Source organism: Pelmatolapia mariae, linkage group LG5 (assembly GCF_036321145.2).
Source record: "Pelmatolapia mariae isolate MD_Pm_ZW linkage group LG5, Pm_UMD_F_2, whole genome shotgun sequence".
NCBI lineage: Eukaryota > Metazoa > Chordata > Actinopteri > Cichliformes > Cichlidae > Pelmatolapia > Pelmatolapia mariae.
The window spans coordinates 16,415,032-16,427,253 of record NC_086231.1 but is presented as its reverse complement, the minus strand read 5'-3'; the positions used below and the strand labels follow the sequence as shown (position 1 = coordinate 16,427,253).

Sequence of the window (12,222 nt, the reverse complement as noted above, 5' to 3'; positions counted from 1 at the left end):
CTTTTGCTTGTGCTTTAGATACGAAGCCTTTTGAACTAATTTTGAACATCACTGGAGATTAACATTGTCACCTCGATTATCTTGTTTTCATTATGAACTGACCATTAGGACTGGACGCTGGAATGAATGAGCCATTTACTCTGTGTGTATATGTGAGGATGATGAGATGTTACTTATATAAACGACGAAGCTCAAATGGACCAAAACGTTGTAATTTAACAAATATATCAGCAGTAAGCGAGACAGTGTGCGGGAGTTAAATTGTATTTATAACCTTTCGCCCATCCAGGTGTGCACAGATTCTACATCAGATGTTTCTACAGCTTTGTCCCATTAAATGCAAAATTATATACATGACCTATCGTGCCTGTCTTAACTTATTATTGGTTCCATACCATGTGTGATGTGGGGCAAAATAACCATGCAGTCTCAACGCATGGTTTAGTTCTGAGTATCTGTAGCAATATAAAAAGGGAGTTCTACATGCTGACTTCAAGTTAAAGAATTATTTTAAAAAACAAACAAATAAATAATATCTGTCATTGTGTGTTTTTTATTTGGTATCCCTTTTTCCTTGTTTCTTGCAGATTGCGGATTAGGGCTGTCATAATATCAGTACCCTTTATGATGAGTATTGACACTCAGTATATATCAATAAAGATGGTTTGACGACCGTCAGTATAGTGTCCGACCACCATCACTAACGTCTGATGCAAACCTAGTCTTTTTTTCGATAAGCAGGTCTGAAATATGACAGAAACCGCTCAGTTCAGAAAAGAGCTTCAAGGGTTAGTCCTAGTAGGCTTTCAAGGAGGAAAGAGTTAAAATCGGGATTTGGTTCACACATTCCACATTGGGCATCTGATATAGACCATTATGTCGCCTCAGTGTAGCTGTCAAATATGCCCAAATTGTTGTTGTTGTTTCTTCTTTTCAAGAACCATAAAATACGCTTTTTCATCTGTTTTTTCATCGGGTTTTAAATGTAGAAGAACTGCTGAACTAATGATCCAGAATACCTGACATCTGCTATTAATGCAGTGTCACCTCAAACACCATCACTGTCAATCAGACAGTTACCAGTCCATGGTGTTAACACAATCTCTATATTTCATTTTTTGAATATAATGACTATCATCAGCTACTATATGGCAGCACCCCTAATGTGGATTAAACTCTCTAATCTCTCTTATCATGCTAGGTGACAATTTGCTCCTTCACAACCTCATTCTGGACACGGGCATCATCAGACAGTTGGTCGAGAAAGTGTGGAAGAATAAAGATTTGAACACGTGAGTGTGACCAGCCAGTAGTGAGGGAAGTGCATTTTAAGATTTTTGATACTGATTTGAAGCCCCTTTCTGTCTTTGCTTTCACCTGACATTTAGATACGGCTTCCTGGCTGTGTTTGCTGCAACAGATGGAGGTGTAACAAGAGTGTTTCCAAACAAGTAAGTGCTCTCTTCATCGAGGCCCGTGTGTCTGGACTCCAGCTGCTTTGTAGTTCTGATACATTTTTCTCTTTGTTCTCTTTTGAAGTGGTATGTTGTTAAGTTTCAAAAAACATGTGGGATAGGTAAAGCAGGCAGCTTATACATGAGACAATTACAGCTCTGGTATCTCTCGTTTTAAACCTTAGGGCTGCAGAAACCTGGGAGGAAGACCCTGAGCCGTTTAATGCCACCTATTACCGCCGCAGCCTCGACAACAAGGGTTACATCTTCCGAGCACCTTATCGAACAGGTGAATGATGCTCTTAGTCTTGAGTTATATAACTCGCCTCGTAATAGAAAAGGCTGTTTGTTTCTAACCTCTCTCTTGGCTCGTTTTCCCTTTTTTTTGTAGCCAGAGACGAGCTGCTGAACCCAGAAAATGACACCATAGGTATTCTGGTCAGCACAGCTTTGGAGATGACAATAGGAGGGAAGACCATCAAACCTGCAGGTGGGTACTCTTCTGAAAGAGGAAACATATTGTTGTGATATAATGATAGATGTTAAAGAAAAGCTTTCAGAGCGAGATAATTACACGTCTGAGTTTGTTATTTTGTCACTTTGTGTTGGCATGTCTCTGCCCTGCATATATTTATTCTTATTACACACCTGTCGTTTTCTTCTGTGCGTTATTAAACTTTCTTTGTCGCTTTCTCAGTTGTTGGAGTGAAGCTAGACCTCGAAGCCTGGACGGATAAGTTTAAGATTCTTGCCAGCAACCATACAGACAGCCGACAAGGCTCAAATACGGTAAAATATATATGTTTAATATAATCGTAATATATAAATCTTTTTTTTATTTGGCTAACACTTTTTTTTCCTTGTCTGAGACAGTGTGGACCAAACAGGGGCTGTGAAATGGACTGTGAAGCCAACAGTGATGTAAGTATTGATGCAAATTTTAACTGGACCTTCTGAATCTGAGCACTCCCCAGCTTATCTCTGTACTTCCAGTTAGCAGTGCATTTCTGTGTCTGTCCGCAGGATCTGCTGTGTTATTTAGTAGATGACGGCGGATTCCTAATCATGTCCAATCAGAAGGACGACTGGAACAAGGTTTTATTAAAAAAGAATTCATTCTTCCGCTGATCGTAGCCTCGCGCTTAGCTTTACACTGAGCTTGGCCTCGTGTTTTTACCCCCACAGGTGGGCATGTTCTTCAGTGATGTTGACCCCTATTTGATGTACGCGCTCTACAACAATTCTTTCTACAACAGCAAACAATCATTTGATTACCAGTCTGTTTGTGAACGGATGCCCAACAGCGAAGCTGGAGCTGCACCCAGAGGAGTGTTCGTGGTAAGATAACACTTGAAAGAGAGATATCGTGAATGAAATGAAGGAGGCAGAGTAGAAGAAAATGAGTTTAATCAATGCATGGACGTATGGGGAAACTATAGCTGCATTCACACTGCAAGTCTGTGTGCAAAAATCAGATCAGCTACTGACTTTTTAAGAATTATTTTTTGTTTAATTGGACTAATATTAGATTCCAGGGTGAACTAGTGAGAGATATCACTTTTATATTAAAGTGGAGGCAGATAAGAAAAAAGGTTCCATTTACTTTATAGACTTTCTCCATACAGGTGTCAGTGGATATGGCATCAATGACAGGAATAGTTTGATTCCAAAAGCAGCCCGAATGTAGCCTAATGGGTGTTTGATTGAACTTAAATATTGATTTTATTTTTTATTTCCCTCTATATCTGTAGCCCACTATTGCAGATTTTGCCAACCTGGCTTGGTGGACATCAGCTGCTGCATGGTAAGATTATTAATGTATAGTAACATACAGCAAGTGTTATACGTATTATAAACTGATAATATTTGTTGTTATTAGCCAGCATTATTTCATAGATTAAGGTCCATAATTTGTTAATACAAAAAAAAAGAAAAAAGTTGGCCCAGGTGAACCCTGCTCACATAATATTTGGATTTAATTCAAAGTGTTGAATTTATATTTTACATCTCTTCACTGTTATTTTAAATACCCAAAGACCATGATTTGGACAGATGAAACAAACATTAACTTGGAAACAAAGCATGCCACATCATCTGTCAAACATGGTGGAGGGAGTATTATAGCATGAACATGTTTGGCTGCCACTGGAACTGGGCCAGTAGTGTTTCATGATGTTGTGACTGCTAAAGCAGCAGGATGAGCTGTGACGTGTACAGGGCTACACTCTCAATCTCAGATTCAGCTAAATGCTGCACAACTTATCAGACAGCGCTTTGGGGTGAAAATGGATAATGACCCGAAGGATAGTGCAGAAACACGAATTTCTCAAGGAAAGAAATGGTATATTCTTCAATGATCTCAGCCTAACAGAGCGTATTTTTCACACACTTAAAAAAGGCTGAATGGCTAAATTTAAAACAGTCCTTATATTTAAAATAATGTTAGTTTATGCCTCTCAAAATGGGAGACTATGTAAAACAATGTGTATAATACCTGAACAGTTACTGCACATATTTTTGTTAAATTACTTGAATTAAAGCTGAAAGTCTGCATTTCAATCACATTTTATACTGTACTGTATTGCACTGCCATCATTTTCATAGTTATTTCTGTGGTCAGGTAATTGTGACTCGTTTTGTAAAATTTTATGGCCTGCCATACTCATTACCTGGACTGCTGCATGTGCAGTAGTCCTGCTAACAAAAAAGCTCGACTCATGATTTTAATCATTGCACAATGTTATATTAAATGCAAAATACATTGCAGCAGCCGTTTTTTTGTCCACAAGTTGAATTAAAAACAAATCCTGTCTCCTCAGGTCCTTATTCCAACAGTTCATATATGGACTGGCATACCACAGTTGGTTTGTCACAGGTGGGTGAAAAAACAGGATGTAACATTTTGTATTGACGCATGTTTTATACGATACCATTTTTATACGATATTGGAAAAAAGGTTTAAAAGTGCTAAAAGTAGATTTTGATCAAATCTATTTGGAGCTTTAAGTCAACAGCAAATAAACCTTAAATCCAAATATAGTGAAAAAATTACACATGACATACATCTTTGGGCATTAAGCTGAAAATCAGATCTGAGAAATGAGTTAAAGAGATACCGGTAATCATTTCCTGTGCTGTTTTTTTTTTTTTTTTTTTTTTTGATGCAGATGAGGTGGATGCCGAAGGAATCGACTCTAAAGAGAGAAGCTGTGTAATGATCCAGACCCAGTACTTCTTTAGTAATCTCAGCAGTTCCTACTACATACTGCAGGACTGTGGCAACTGCTCCAGGTCTGTATGCGTGACATAGTACTCTTAACACTCACACATAATCAGACATGCATATGCTTAGACAAGTAGCGTAAGGAATCGCGGTGTGACAGCGACACAGTTAGTGAGACAGATTCATCTTTCTGTTGGAGTTAATAAACTCTGCTGATGATTAACCCATATCAGCTCTAATGAAATCGTCGTATCATTGGCTAAATGAGCCTTATAAGACTGTCTCATGAATCTCGCTGATCCATTAGCAAATGAGTCTGTGATGTAAGCGAGCAGAGGGGGGTTGTTGACAGAGCTGTCTTTCTCTGCAGGCTGATTCATGCCAAGAGGATAAACAACACCAACTTGCTGTTTGTGGTAGCAGAAAAGATGCCATGCAACACCTGCGAAATAGAGAAGCTATCCCAGGAGGAGAAGGAGTGTATCCTTTTTTTCTTCTTCACATTATACACCAGCTGGCACAGGAGAAGAAACACTCTGTCATCTCTAGATTTTCTCTCCTCATCACCATACCTGTGGAAACACGAACGTTTCGCATTCATTTTAAGGTTATTTTTAAGATTGATGGCATGAATTATAGCCAGTCATTTACATGTGTAGGGCTGCATGAGGAATTGGTGCTCAGGCGGATAATGAAAAATTGCACAGAAGAAAGAAAAAGAAATTCAAAGGAGTTTAATTTTCCTTAATGGAGTCAATTTTCAGTCAAGGAGGAGGATCCGTGTAAAGAAACGCCTGAGGCACGCTATCGAAAAGGACCCTCCACCTGCTTCGACAGTAACATCGCTGTAAGATTTTCAGATAACACAACACATGAATATCCACCTTATTCTGAAGAAAAACAAAAACATTATTTAGCATTGAATTCTGGTGCTTGTTAGTTAAATATACTATGTTTAAAATTTGTCACCAGAGCATAGCTAATTTTTTTAAGATCAATATCAGTATTTTAAGTATGTTCAGTTGATATTGGGGTTTTGAGCTTTCTCTGTGTTAAGAGACTGATTTTCTAATGCAGTTGGTAACAGTTGGTTCATTATGTAACACAAAAAAATATCCTATTTTTTATTTTTTATTATATTATTTTATTTTTCCTATTCTGAGATCAAGTGTTGACTTGGTAATTATATGCCGTTAGGTCCATTATTTGCTGGATAAAGACCCAGTTTTTGTAGATTTGCCTCTGTACACCACAGCAGTGGATTTCAAAAATCAAACAGTCAAGATACGATTGAAGTGCAGCCTTCTAGCTTTAATTCAAGGGATTTTGTAAAATTTGTTGCATTAAGTGTACTGAGGCAAAACTAACAAAAATTGTGTGTACACTTTTAAAGATTTACATCTCACATTAACAGACAAACATTACAGTGACGTTGCAGGTTTTTCATGAGATCACTGAAAATTACACAAAAGTGCCATCCAAGTCGAAGACTTTATTAGTTAGTTATCTGATTATTTTTTTCAGTCCCAGAACTGTCATGACTTCAAGATTTCAGTGAGATCCGAGCCGATTTCAGTACTTTTTTTTAAAGGTGGGGCTAAAAATTTTAAAGTTGACTGGCAAAGAAAAAAAAAAATTGGAAAGGTCCGTTATTTAGTTTGTGGAGAAACTGGAAGAAGATATGCACTCTGTTTTCATTTTTTACACTCTGTTCATTAAATGGAAGCATACACTATATATTTGGCAGATTTAGCTTGATACATGTTATATATTTGATATACATATTTATACAGCTATATTAAAATATGTAGTGATGTTGGGCTTTTTAGTGTTTAGTATATTTGTCACGCTTGCATGTTTCAGATCATCAGACAAATTTTAATATTAGACAAATTTAACCCAAGTAATTACAAAATGCAGTTTTGAAATGATTATTTCATTCCACACGTATTGGCACACACACACACACACACACACACAAGGGCCATTATCTAACAATCGAGAAAATTTGAAACATTGGAACAGTAGTAACCCTTCCCAGGAGTGGCCACCCTACCAAAATTACTCCAAGGGTACTTTGATGACTCATCCAGGAGTTCACAAAAGAACCCAGAACAACATGTAAAGAACTGCAGGCCTCAATTATCAGAGTTCAGTCAGAGTTCATGATTCAACAATAGGAAAGAGACTGGGCCAAAACAACACAAAGGCTCATCTCACATTTGCCAATAAACATTTTGATGATCCCCCGAGACTTTTGGGAAAATATTGTGTGGACTGACAAGACAAAGCCTGAACTTTTTAGAATACTGTTATATTTGTCATAAAACTAACACAGCATTTTATGAAATAACATCAAACCAACAGTCAAACATGGTGGTGGTAGTGTGTTGATCTGGGGCCATTTTGATGCTTCAGGTCGACTTGTCATAATCGGTGGAACCACGTTGAAGGAGAATGTCTGGCCATCTGTTCATGCCCCAAAGTTAAAACACACGTGGTTTATGCAGCAGGATAATGATTAGAAATACAGCAACAAGTCCACCTCTGAATGGCTCAGTAAAATAAAACGAAGGTTTTGGAGTGGTGCAGTCAAAGTGTGGACTTAACTCAGATTGAGATACTTTGGCATGGCAGTGAGCAGGCCATTCATGCTCAAAACCCTCCAAAGTGATTGAATTACAACAATTCTGCAAAGAAGAGCAGGACAAAATTCTTCCACAGCGATATGAAAGGCTCATTGTTAGTTACCGCAAACGCTCGATTGCAGTTCTTGCTGCCAAAGGTGGCACAACCAGTTATTAGGTTTAGGGAGGAAATTACTTTTTCACATCAGCCTTTATCCCTTAATAAATGAAATCTTCATTTAATAAAATTGTTTTTGTCTAATACTAAAATTTGTTTGATGAACTGTGGCAAATACAAAAACACTTCAACAACACTAAAAACTCAGGAAGGGGGCGATTACATTTGCACAGCACTGTATATTCAACTAAATGAAAATTACTTTGTTCAGACTCTGTTGGCAATATAGAGATCGATGCAGATAGAAGGCAAGATAAAAGTGTTACCAGAGAGCGATTACTGAATGTAAGTGTTTATTTGATGGTACAATACCAAGGAAGAACTTTCATATAAACTCGGTGTATAACTCCAGCTTCATTTCTGTGGTTTTGCAGGAGAACACGTCGGACTGTGGGCGAGGTCACTCCTTCCGCCCATCCCTCTACACTTTACTGCTCATTCAGCTGCTTCTGCTTTATCCAGCTGTCAGTCCTCACGTTCTCTCCCTACTACATTAATTTCATTTTCCTGCACTTATCCTCCTTTTCACCCTCCTTAGCTTCTGTCCCATCCTAAGCCCCCCGCATCCACCTCCTAGCCCCTTCGCCCTCCCCCTTGGTATAGTCATAGGTAATTATGGGACTTCCCATCACGGCGAGTTGGAAGCCCTTAGCGCTGCGCTACCCAGCTTGCTTTGGTCTGTGTTGCTTTGTGAAAACAGAGAGACATTTGCGTCCTCACCTTCATCTGCAAGATGAGCTAGGGTGGTGCTGGACCACTTGGATCATCAGAGGCAATGTCAGAAAAGAGATATCAAGCCACCCAACCACCCCGTCAAGCCTACAACCATCCCACCACCTTCTCCATTCAGACAAGGGAGGGTGAAAAGGACAGGCCGATCTCCTCGTCACAGACCTCCCACCACAGACTGGAGAAATGAGGTTGCGTGTCCACCTTCACCTCTGTCTGCCAGAGGGACAGCAGGACTCCTCCTCCTTCTCCTTTCCTCCATCTCAGAGTCTCATCGCTCTGTCATTTGCCTCTTGTAAGAGGCTGTGGACCATTCAGCCAGTAATAGCCACCATAGAAGAAAAATAGCAGAAAAATAAAAGAACTGTTAAGTATACAAAATGTCACGTATAAACTGCTGAAGTGATGAGTATTCTAAACATACAGTATATTTAGGTTTTAACATGAAAAGGAAGTTAAGTGTTAAAAAGACATGAATTAGTTTATGCGCTATATCTACTTGCCAAAATGAGATATACTTTCGTGTGGTCTTATTTTTATAGCCAAAACACGAAGAGGAAATGGATTTAGATTTAGGATAAAGCTCGAGAGGAAGAGGAGACACTCGGCAGCTGAATGCTGACTCATAATTACAGATTAATGCTTTTAAAAGACATCCACTGGGGATTAATGTAATTACACGATGGTAATCTCATTTTCTTGAAGTATTTTTCCTCATACTTACTATTTGAGGTTAGTGCTATCTGGCTTTTATTGTAAAATATGAATCAGTGTTCGGTTGCTGCAGGAACTTGTTGTGTAGTATTCTCCTTTACGATTAATCGACCACGCTGACCTCGGGTTTGGACTGATGTTTAAAGGGAAAAAAAAATCTCTGCACCCTCTGATGAAAAAGCTCACCTCTGCCACTCCTCATGAGGCTTCTCCAACAACCTCGACTAACGCTCCTAACCGCGATTTGTATTCGTGCTTTACTTTTGTCACACAGCAAACACACTCAAATCTCCCCACCATAGTAGTTCCAGTTTTTTTGTCCCTTCCTTTCTTCCTTGTCTGTGCTTGGGTTGGGGGGGTGCTAATCATTTTTCTTTTGGTGTGTGCTTGTATTACCTTTGACTGATGCTGTTCAAACTTCAAAACCATTCGCTGCTGGGGGATAGGGGCTTATCAACATTTCCAACAAAAGTGCAGAAGAGGCCACTAAATATGGTGATCATGTGCAGTAAGTAGTGTGGTTGTAATCCATCGCAGTTCGTCATTTGATCATGTGTGAAAAGTCATTTTAGACTCCCATGTTTAGGAGCCGCTCTGTTTCATAGTGCCTTGATGCACTTTGTTTTGGAACGCATCGGCTGTATAAGAGTAGAGCTACTGTATAGTACCTTTATAAAGCAGCCGTCTTTGAGGCTTTGGACACTACAGGAGCCTAAGACTGAATCTGTTGGCTAAAGAAATAGCTTTACACAGAGCCATCGAACTGACTGGCTCAGCTTAATGTATTTTCCCCTCTTGGCTGTTGTTGCTGTACTCCTCCAATGCCACCTGACTGTCATCATATGGAGTTACTATACCGTTCCTTTACAAAGCCATGTATAGAGCTACACTATCAGTATACAGCGACTTAACTGGCCATAGAGCTTTTTTTGTGTTGTTTTCTTTTCCTTTCTTTTAGGGCCACCTGACTGCTATAGTTCTGCCTGAATCGTATGTGTTTGTGTGTGGATGTATGCGCGTTAGTTTAAAAACCCTCAAAGGGAATGTCTTTTTAAATGAGTCGTGGAGTGCTCGGGGGATGGCAGTTGTGCTCGTGTAACTGTTTTTCCTCGGCGTGTTGCGACAGACAAAAAAAAAAATCCAGTGTTGCTGTGGAGAAAAAGGGGGGGATTTTATGAAAACAAAAGGAGATCCATGTTGACTGCTTAAATATTAATATACGGGGGCAGAGGAGGCAGAAAGAATGTGTAGTTCATCAGTGTTTTCTGTTTCAAAACCTCGCTAAATGCCTTAGTGTTACACGTATGGAGCTCCGATACCCCCACATAACCCTCTTTCTCACACACAAATCGATCCTGAAATATTTCACTCCCCTGGGCTTTTTTTTTCTTGGTGTTATGCAGTAAATATAGTGAGCTCTAATTTTATATTTTTACGTCTCGGAATGATTAGTTATCGATCGATGCCTGTTTGATTAAATGCTTGAAAGTGGGTGGAAGTTTTTAAAATTAAAAAAAAAAAGACAAAGAAAAAAAAGCCTCTGACCTTCGATGTTCACACCCCACCCAAGACTTGCCGTAGTATTGCTCAGGTGGGATGATTCACTCGACAGTTTGAAGCTTAACTAGACACTCTGTACAGTCGTAGGTACTATTTGATGTGACAAATGTTGCTGGCACAGTAACTGCAGCTCAGCTCTGGACAAATCAGAGGAAAAACAAAATTCATCCTGTTAAAGACAATGAAAATCAGAACGAGCATTTCCAATGTGGCCCGTTACTATCTGATGCTGGATGCAGTTTCACTTTTCTGCCATCTGTTTGTCTCTGTCCTGTGCCACTATTCTGTCTGTATTTCTCTATTTCCACTGTCTGTAAATGAACGCTACATGTGCCTGTGGAAATGTACCCCCTGCAACTTACTCTCTTTTTCCTGACTGTGTGCGCACACAATCTCACTCCCAAACTAAATACACTCTGTGCACCTGCACTCAGACATTATGCACACACACACACACCTATAAGCAACCATGTAATGACACTGACTCATCCCCCGCTGGGAGATGTCAAACACCAGGAAGAAGTAAGCCAAGGACGTCACCTTCCAGGTGTTTTTATTTTATTTTATTTATTTTTTCGTGAGCGGACGGGATGTCAGAGGCAAGCTCAGGGAGTGGGTCTCCACAGAGCATCACGAGCCTGGTAAACAGAAGGTCGTGGGAGAGACATCTAGTGACGTCTGTGTGTGCATCCTGATGGAAAATAGCTTCCGAAGGGACACACACGTCTGATTTCTGTGGTTTGACAAATTTAATTTTGCCAAAAAAAGGGAACATAAATAGATAATTGGACCAGCTTGGGGGACGAGAGGGAGGGGTCAGCTTTAAAACATCACCCTAAAGTAGATTAATGCGGGTTTTCACGAAGCGTCTCCCTTCCCCTCCACCGACCCTCGCTGCGACCCTTTGTGTTGGTGCGTCTATGTGGGAAAGACACGTGTGTATGTGATTCTGTAGTCTGTAGTCTGGTGCTATGTGACCATGTTTGACACGTGTGTGAAAAAAATAACAGCAACAATTTAGAGAGAAAAAAAAAGAGTAAATTCAGTCAAACTTTCAGTGAAGTTTAAAAAAATATAGGAATACAGCACTGTTGATAAGTTTGAGATCTGATGTCAAAATGTTTTCTTTTTTTTTCGTTTTTCTTTTCTTCCTCGTACGTGTGTGAGTGTGAATGTTTGTATGTGTGGAAGATTTAGCTCCTTCTTTTCTGGGCACTAGTCCATGTCGTCGCTCCATTCTTTTGTACAGATGAAGCTTAAAAAAAAGAAGAAGAAAACAAAAAAGAAGAGGGCAAAATTTGTAAAATATTGTGTCTGTGACTCCTTGTAAAATATTTTCAAATTGTTTATTACAGAGAATCAGTTATTAAATAATGTTCATATTTTTCACTTCATTTTATTGTGTGGTGTTTTGTTTTTTTGGGGGGGGTGGAAAAATTCCCCAGTAAAAATTCCAATCTGGCTGGAAAATGTGAAAGAGTGCGTAGATTTGTAACTGTTTTTGTGTAGGTTTTACAGATTTTCCTATTGATAAAGACACCACCACATTGCTATTCATACTATTCTAAAGTCATTAAGTAATAGATAAACAATTAAATGACAGAAAAGTTCCTGCTTTTCCACAATCTACCCATCTATCTATAGAGACATCAGCTGGGTAATGAACTAAACTGTAATTTTACATGTTTCTCATGTACTTTCACTGGGCTGACCCACTCGAAGTCAAAGCTGTCTGTG

The 12,222-nt window shown here is 39.2% G+C and overlaps 1 protein-coding gene across 2 annotated transcripts in view; it reads left to right on the top strand.

Annotated features, from left to right (window-relative positions):
* The window catches only part of cacna2d2a (calcium channel, voltage-dependent, alpha 2/delta subunit 2a), a 171,639-nt gene extending 160,052 nt beyond the window's left edge, over window positions 1–11,587 (top strand). For both annotated transcript variants that reach the window (XM_063473890.1, XM_063473889.1), the window contains 14 exons: window positions 1,202–1,292; window positions 1,389–1,451; window positions 1,640–1,743; window positions 1,846–1,944; window positions 2,152–2,243; window positions 2,328–2,375; window positions 2,478–2,549; window positions 2,640–2,792; window positions 3,206–3,258; window positions 4,274–4,329; window positions 4,622–4,745; window positions 5,048–5,157; window positions 5,442–5,524; window positions 7,857–11,587. In XM_063473890.1, coding sequence (XP_063329960.1) covers window positions 1,202–1,292; window positions 1,389–1,451; window positions 1,640–1,743; window positions 1,846–1,944; window positions 2,152–2,243; window positions 2,328–2,375; window positions 2,478–2,549; window positions 2,640–2,792; window positions 3,206–3,258; window positions 4,274–4,329; window positions 4,622–4,745; window positions 5,048–5,157; window positions 5,442–5,524; window positions 7,857–7,979 — 1,271 coding nt within the window. In that variant the 3' untranslated portion in view covers window positions 7,980–11,587. The remainder of the gene's footprint in view (window positions 1–1,201; window positions 1,293–1,388; window positions 1,452–1,639; window positions 1,744–1,845; window positions 1,945–2,151; window positions 2,244–2,327; window positions 2,376–2,477; window positions 2,550–2,639; window positions 2,793–3,205; window positions 3,259–4,273; window positions 4,330–4,621; window positions 4,746–5,047; window positions 5,158–5,441; window positions 5,525–7,856) is intronic.
* The last annotated feature ends 635 nt before the right edge of the window (window positions 11,588–12,222 follow it).